The 8281-nt window shown below is 46.3% G+C and overlaps 2 protein-coding genes across 2 annotated transcripts; both read left to right on the forward strand.

The window, feature by feature from the left end:
• Positions 1-1070: 1070 nt before the first annotated feature.
• Positions 1071-3842, forward strand: LOC140982035 (uncharacterized). The gene has a single exon (XM_073448451.1). It carries the CDS (start codon positions 1071-1073, stop codon positions 3840-3842), a length of 2772 nt encoding a protein of 923 aa, XP_073304552.1.
• Positions 3843-4459: 617 nt separating this feature from the next.
• Positions 4460-6118, forward strand: LOC140982037 (uncharacterized). Its single transcript, XM_073448452.1, has 2 exons — positions 4460-5130; positions 5593-6118. The coding sequence occupies exons 1-2, from the start codon at positions 4460-4462 to the stop codon at positions 6116-6118; spliced, it is 1197 nt and encodes a 398-aa protein (XP_073304553.1).
• Positions 6119-8281: the final 2163 nt, after the last annotated feature.

Genomic DNA, 8281 nt, shown 5'->3' on the forward strand with positions numbered 1-8281 from the left:
CATAAGCATTTCCAAAACATGAAAGCAGCCCTTTTCCTTCAGGACTCCCTCTCTTGTGATGGCCCGCTTTCTTCCCGTTTCTCAATGGGATTTGATCCTCGTCTGTTAATCTCCTTTTGACACTTTTAGGTTTCAACTTGACTTCTTCACTTTTCTCTCCTGTTTCTGTCCAGTTTTCGAATATAGAGCTCCCGTATTCTTCGTTGGAATACAACCATTTTCTCACGTTTTCAGAACCATGAATGGAGGTGTTATCAGTTGATGCCCTAGGACGTCCCGGGTCATGGATAGGCCCTGGGACTTCCTGGGCCATGGAGCATGCTGAATAGTGCTCGGGTCAGGAGGGGATGCTCTCAAGACGAGAGCATGACAAGACTGGTTAATAACCCGAGTTATATAAATACTTGGGACGAAGAAAGTACAAGGTGAGCGACCAGTCGGTAGGCCGAGTCATTGGACCACCCGGAACATGATTTCCCAAAGACGAGGAATGCCCGAGCTCTTCTATAATTGCCCGAGAAGCATTTTAACCGGGTCACCTCGATATGAGTAAAGCATTTAATGGCGTCAACTTGATAGAGCATGCATAGCCGACCTACCTCTGACAATAACATAAATGATTGACAAAATTAAGTGGGCCGGATGTGACTAGTATGCGATTTGACATGTCAGAATATAGGGTATAATCAGGCACCCTATTATAATTAATGATCAGCACAAAGAACGAGGTCATCATTGTCATTTCTACTATAAATATCAAGTACTTTATTTGCATTTATTCTCCATTCAGATATTAACTCACACATTGAATACTCTCATTTATTGGGTATTTACTCCCTACCCTACCCTTCACATCAATTACACAACCATCATTTGGTTGCATTGATTTTTCCACTTGAGCTTCCTACTAACCTAGGGGAGAAAAAATTTTTAAGTTCTAACGTCCGACTCATATTTCCTTTCATCTTTTGATAGTATACCCGGTCGAGTATCCGACCCGACTCTTCCCTTTTTACCCGGGTTACATCATTGGCGCCGTCTGTGGGAAATATGAGTTTTAAGACGTTGATATGGCACCTACTAGGAGAGCCAACCAGGACACCTCCCGAATTCAGGAGGATAACCATACTCATCTCTCTGGTGCAGGAGGTCCCCCACCCAATGGTCCTCAACCCACCATCCATCTAACACCTGAAGAGTTGACCAAAATTGTAGCTGATGCTGTTAAGACAGCGATGGCAAATAAGGCTCCTAATCATTTTATTCCACTGCAAGAAGAACCGGAGCAATTGCAGGGTAGTCAAGAAGAGGAGAGAGAATCAAGCGCAGGTTCTAAGTCCCCCACTGTTGCGGAAGAATTGGAAGAGTTGAGGAAGAAAGTAAAGGTGTTAGAAGGGCAGGCTGGTTCCAAGGATGGTGCTCCAGTTATAAAAGGTTGCCCATTCTCTGATATTATTATCCGAGAACCATTACCCGGACATTTCAAGTCCGCCAAGATCAAGGACTATGATGGGAGTTCTGATCCCGAGGAGCACCTTGCTCGCTTCGAAAACATGGCTATGTTACATTGCTACGGGGACCAAATCAAGTGTAAAGTGTTCCTCACCACCCTCCTCGACTCTGCACAAAGATGGTTCGAAGGGATGGCGCCCCAAAGTATCAATTGTTTTGAAGATTTCCAAAAGGTATTCTTGCATCAATTTAGCAGTAGCAAGAAGTACAAGAACACTGCTTTCAGCCTATTTGAGGTAAAAAAAAGGCAAGACGAAACCCTCAGGGCGTATCTCAAAAGATTCAACCGAGTGGCCCTGGATGTACCAGCCTGTGCACCCGAGACGAAAACTACAGCGTTCATGCAAGGGCTATGGGAAGGGGATTTTTTCCGATCCTTAACTAAGAAATTGCCCGTGAATTTCGAAGATCTCTTGTCCCGTAAAGAGAAATACATTAATATGGAAGAGGCGCAAAACCAAAAGAGGGAGGCTTTGAAGAGATCCAGAGGAGATCGGATAGCTAAGCCTGACGAAAGAGCTCCCAAGAAAAGTGGCCCGGGACATTTATCTCATGTACCTTTGAGAATTTCTCGAGATCGAGAGATTCAAGAATGCAGCTCGGACGTAGTCTCGCATCTCGGACCAGTAGCCAGAACACCAAGACCGGAGCGGAAAGGGTACTTTACCCTTCATAAAGAATGTTCTCACAATACAAATGAATGCCGAACTCTGAGAAAAGAATTCAAGAAGCACTCTGAACCGGAATCTCATCTCTCCCAGGATGAACCTATATCACCACCTTGGGTGTATCGTTGCCCCGGATTTAATACTCCCAAAACATCGGCGGATATCCCGAGTAGAAGTGGAAGAGCAGAAAGAAGCTCTCGGGAGAAGAAAAACACCCAAGAGAAAAGAGACCCTTCCCCAAGCCGAGGAGTAATAAAAATGATTTCGGGAGGATCCACCGATGGCGATTCTAACCGGGCTCGGAAAGCCAGGAGCAGGAGAGAATGCTTGGAGGTCGATGAGAGGAAGAGAGACGAGCCAGTCATAAGCTTTGGACCAGAGGACATTAGAAGAGTTAGTTTACCCCACGATGACGCTCTTGTTATTCAGGCCCGAGTGGCTAACTATGATGTGTTGAGGGTATTTTTTGATAATGGCAGCTCCGTTAATGTTATATTTAAGGAAGCCCTGGTCCAAATGGATTTGCACGAATATCAATTAGAGGCGGTTGAGACTGCCTTGTTTGGTTTTGATGGACATGCTGTGTACCCTGAGGGGGAAATTATTCTACCCCTGACCCTGGGTACTGGAGATCTAAGGAAGACTGTGGTGACTGTTTTTACAGTAGTGGATGCCCCATCCTCGTACAACATCATATTGGGAAGGCCAACCATGAATGAGATGAGAGCCGTGGCATCTACTTATCATCAGAAAATCAAATTTCCAGTACGAGGACATGTTGGGGAAGTCAAGGGGGACCAACCCTCTTCTCGGAAATGTTATGGGGAGACGGTCCGAGTAGATCAAAAGAAGGCAAGGAAGGCAGGGAAGGAGAAAGAGTATCAAGAAGGGGCCAATGAGGGGGAAGTGCATTTTGTTGCAGAAGAGGAGCAAGAAGTGGTGGAAGTTGAACCTGGAAAACATGTCCGGGTGGCCCGAGACATATGGGCGTCTACCCAGGTAAATCTCTTAAATTGTTTAAAAACTAACATTGGTGTTTTCGCCAGGTCTCAACAGGAACTGACCGGGATCTCGCCCCAAGTGGCCGAGCATAAATTGAATATCCTCCCGGGATCCCGACCCGTAAAGCCAAAGAAGAGGCATTTTGGCCCTGAAAAAGATAAAGTGATTGAAGAGCAAGTGGGAGAGTTACTGAAGGCCGGACATATCAAGGAAGTCCAGTTCCCAACCTGGCTATCAAATGTGGTTCTAGTCCCAAAATCCACTGGGAAATGGAGAATGTGCGTTGATTTCAGGGAATTGAATAAAGCATGTCCTAAAGACTGTTATCCACTCCCCCGGATTGATCAGCTGGTAGATTCTACTTCTGGATGCGAATTATTAAGCTTTCTGGATGCATATCAGGGGTATCATCAAATCCCCTTAGCTCTGGAAGATCAAGATAAAGCCAGTTTCATCACCTCTGGGGGCACCTTCTGCTATGTTGTCATGCCTTTTGGATTGAAGAATGCAGGGGCCACGTACCAACGCTTAATGAATCTAGTCTTCCACAATCAAACCAGTCAAAATATTGAGGTATATGTGGATGAAATTCTAATCAAGATCCGGGAAATATCTAATTTTATTGATGACTTGGCCGAGACCTTCACCATCTTAAAATAGTATGGAATAAAGCTCAACCCGAGCAAATGTGTGTTCGGGGTCAGGAGTGGTAAATTTTTGGGTTTCTTAGTAACTGACAGAGGAATTGAGGTCAATCCTGAAAAAATCAAAGCAATAATGGACATGCCTTCTCCTCAATCCGTCCGAGATGTGCAAAAATTAACCGGGAGGATTGCTGCCCTCTCACGTTTCATCTCTCGATCTGCTCATCGGAGTTATCCATTTTTCCAGGTCTTAAGAAAAGCACAAAAATTTGGCTGGGACGATAGATGTGAACAAGATTTTCAAGACTTGAAAAGACACCTTGCTGAATTGCCTATTTTGGCCAAGCCCGAGTCTGGAGAAAAGTTGTGGGTCTATCTCTCCGCCACTGAGTTCGCTGTTAGTTCTGTACTTGTCAAGGAAGAAGGAGCCGATCAGAAACCAATATATTATGTCAGTCACGCCCTTTGAGGAGCGGAATTAAAATACAGTGAGTTGGAAAAAATAGCATTGGCCCTGGTAATGAACGCTCGGAAGCTGAGGCCTTATTTTCTCTTGCATCCCATCGTGGTCCTCACCAACTCTCCACTCGGAAGGATCATGACTCACGCCGAAGTTTCCGGAAGAATGGTTAAATGGACTGTGAGCTTGGGGAGTATGACATCGAATACAAACCCCGAGCTGCTATAAAAGCTCAAGCATTAACAGATTTCTTAATTGAAATGATTCAACCGATGGAAAAAGAGGTATGGAGAGTGTTTGTTAATGGTGCCTCAAATTTATCAGGATGTGGAGTCGGGGTGGTCCTAATTGCCCCATCAGAAGAGAAAATCAAGCTGGCTTTAAGGATTGATTCCAGGGTCACCAATAACGAAGCAAAGTATGAGGCTGTCTTGGCAGGGTTGCAGGCTGCTCAGGAAGTAGGTGCTTCTCGGGTCATTATTTATTCTGGCTCCCAGTTGATTACACAGCAGATCAAAGGGATGTACGAGGCCAATAATGAAAAAATGCTCAAATATTTGGGGCTCATCACTGCCCGGGCAGCATCTCTTACCGACTGGATTATCGAGCAAATTCCCCGGGAGGAAAATGCAGAAGCTGATACCTTAGCTAAAGTGGCTGCTTCTATGTCAGATATAAGCACCCGGGAGGTTCTCTGTTTCACCCAGCTGTTGCTCTCCATTGATGAAGAAATACCCTCGATCCAGAAAAGCGCATGGATGATTCCCATCATTGAATATATAATACATGAAAAGCTCCCGGAAGATCGAGCCCAGGCTGCAAAAATCAGAAAGCAAGCGCCCAGGTTCGTCTTTTTGAATAATGTTTTGTACAGACGATCCTATCAGGGCCCATTACTCAAATGCTTATCAGAAGACGAGGTAGAGTACGTTCTCCGGTAAATACACGAGGGATGCTGTGGTGAACACCTCGGTGGAACAGCTTTGTCTCGAAAAGCTATATTAGCTGGGTTTTGGTGGCCTCGGATAAATCAAGATGCTGCCCAATTTGTTCAAAAATGTCAAGGTTGTCAACACCACTCTAATTTTTATCATCGCCCAGCTGCAAATATGCAACCAATCTCCGCATCATGCCCTTTCAATCAATGGGGTTTGGATATCGTGGGCTCTTTTCCTATAGCCCGAGCACAGAAAAAATTTCTTATCGTGGCTGTGGATTATTTCTCTAACTGGGTAGAGGCCGAGCCATTAGCCAAAATTACCGAGGATGAAGTCATGAAATTTCTTTGGAAAAACATTGTTTGCAGATATGGCATCCCGAGGAGATTAATTTCAGATAATGGAAGGCAATTCCAGGGAAAGAAGATCACCTCCTGGTGGCAAGAAATGAAGAGTATTCAATCTTTCACCTCAGTAGCTTACCCTCAGGCTAATGGCCAGAGTGAAGTAACTAATAGGATCATTGTGCAAGCACTGAAAGCCCGACTCTATGGGAAGGATAAAAACTGGGTGGAAGAATTATCGAGTATCTTATGGGCATACCGGACTACACCCCGATCATCTACTCAAGAAACACCCTACAGCCTTGTTTATGGTTCAGAAGCAGTCTTACCCGTGGAAATCGGGCAATCTTCCATTCGGATAGAATCTTATCCGAGCAACAATGATCAATCCCGGGCCATTGAACTTGACTTAGTGGAAGAAAAAAGAGATCAGGCAGCCATTCGAGTGGAAGCTTATCGCAGCCGGGTGATGAAATCTTACAACAAGCGTGTTTGGCCACGAAATTTTCAAGTTGGGGACCTGGTTATGAAAAAGATAGCCGGTAGGTGATGTGGGAAAATTAGAAGTAAGGTGGGAAGGACCTTTCAAAATAACTCAAAGAGTCAGTTCAAGTGCAGCTTATTATCTCGAAGATTCTCAAGGACGCATTCTTAAAAGACCATAGAATGCTTTTCATTTAAAGAAATATTACGTTTAAAAGCACGTGTATCTATTATTTCTTCATCACATAAAGGAGTTGTTCAAAGAAAATGTCTACTTAAGTCCAGGGACCCGTACCCTGGCCCGGTGGACCCGTACCCCGGTTATATCTTAAGTCCAGTGACTCGTACCCTGGCCCGGTGGACCCGTACCTCGGTTAAATCTTAAGTCCAGCGACCCGTACCCTGGCCCGGTGGACCCGTACCCCGGTTATATCTTAAGTCCAGGGACCCGTACCCTGGCCCGGTGGACCCGTACCGCGGTTATATCTTAAGTCCAAGGACCCGTACCCTGGCCCGGAGGACCCGTACCCCGGTTATATCTTAAGTCCAGGGACCCGTACCCTGGCCCGAAAGACCCGTACCTCGGTTAAATCTTAAGTCCAGGGACTCGTGCCCTGGCCCGGTGGACCCGTACCCCGGTTATATCCCAGTTCTGTGGATCCGCACCCCGACCTAAGAGTATTAGGTGAAGACCGATTAAAATTGACCAGGATATTTAAAGCAAAGTACAACACGCAGGAATATCAAGTGCGGCAAATGAAAAGCAGAGTATTTTCATTAATACTAGGAAAAATTTACAAGGTGCCCGGAAACCCGGGAATTAAAAAAAAAAAGAGAATTTAATCTACAGGGGGTCCTGCTGATCTTCCTCTTCCTCTGGCAGAGACGCCGCGGCTTTTTCTAAATCAGGGAAATCTTCCCGGTCAGCTGGAACCACGCCCTCTTCTTCAAATTGTTCCAGGCACTTATTGAAGCCCTGTTCAAAGTAAGGAAAAGCCTTTTCGACCACCATCTTCTTGAACTCCCGGGACTTCAGGAAGCGAACCGTTTGTTCTTCCTGGGTTTTCTTTATCAGTTCAACAGCAGCCTGAAAGTCCTCAGCCCTGACCCGGGAATATTCCGCTTCCGCCCTCGCTGCCTTCGTCTCTGCCCAGGCTTCAGCAAGTTCTGCCCGGATCGCGTCCATCTGTTGCTGCCAAACAGCCCTCTCCCGAGCCAGAATTTGCTCATGAAGCTCATTTAGCCGGCCGATCTCCTCTTGAAGTTTGTTATGCGCCTCCCGAGCAGCCTTGGCTTGACTATTGGCCCCCTTGGCCGCATGAGGTACCTGTTCATAAGCATACATGAACATCTGCAAGCCCTGAAAACCAAGAAAGGTCAGGAGATAATATGAAGGCTGGTATAAAATCAGAGAATTTAAGGAAAAGAACTTACGGAGAAGGACCGGGCGACCCCATCGGACAGTAGCACATTAGGGTGGAGCCCCCAAAGATATTCCGTTTCTTCGGGACGTAAGAGGCCTCGGACCAGCAGATGACCCGGTAAGTGGAGGAGACCTGATGATCTCCTCGGGTACATCTTCCAGGGCCACCGTTTCCACGATCGGCTCCATGGTAGCTTTCCTCTTCCTGTGGTTAAGGGAAGCCGGGTCCTCCTCAACAGTTGGGGAGGTGGTGTCCTCCCGCGCCTTCGTCTCCGTTTCAATCCGGCGTTCCTCAACTTCCCGGGCCTCCGCCGCCGCCCGGGCTAGACGCTTCTCCTCCTCTTGAGACTCCCGGGCCCTCTTTTTCGCCCGAGATTTCTTTTGCTCGGCCTTTTTCTTGGCAGCCGCCTCTAGAAGACTCGCCCTAATCATATCTTCTTCAGCTGCATCACAAATTAACAAGTTAGAAAAATTAACATACAAGAATAAAAAGAACGAGGAGGAGTAATTTACCAGCCTGCGACTCGGCTTGATCGTATTCATCAATAATCTGGTCCACCAGGTCTTTAGGTCGGGACCCAATCCCATAGAACACCAGATTATCTCCCCCGATCAGCACGAAAGATCGGAAGGATTGCTTTTCCAAAGCATCCCAAGCTCGGGTAAAAGGAGGAAGAAATTTATAGTCTCGGGGAAGCTCAGGTTGCAGAGGCAAAGAAGAAAAAAAGCCTGTTGCATAGGTCGGAGGAGAGGGGAGTTGTAAAAAGAAAAACTTTGTTTTGCACCCCTTCAGCGAGGAAGGGATGT

The sequence above is a fragment of the Primulina huaijiensis genome, chromosome 8 (assembly GCF_012295235.1).
Source record: "Primulina huaijiensis isolate GDHJ02 chromosome 8, ASM1229523v2, whole genome shotgun sequence".
Classification (NCBI taxonomy): domain Eukaryota; kingdom Viridiplantae; phylum Streptophyta; class Magnoliopsida; order Lamiales; family Gesneriaceae; genus Primulina; species Primulina huaijiensis.

Bases quoted from the DNA above. Each gene is read 5' to 3' on its own strand.
- LOC140982035 (XM_073448451.1), top strand. From the start codon at position 1,071: ATGGCACCTACTAGGAGAGCCAACCAGGACACCTCCCGAATTCAGGAG.
- LOC140982037 (XM_073448452.1), top strand. From the start codon at position 4,460: ATGGACTGTGAGCTTGGGGAGTATGACATCGAATACAAACCCCGAGCT. The intron at 5,131-5,592 runs GTTCGTCTTTTT...CATTGTTTGCAG, and splicing joins ATCAGAAAGCAAGCGCCCAG to ATATGGCATCCCGAGGAGAT.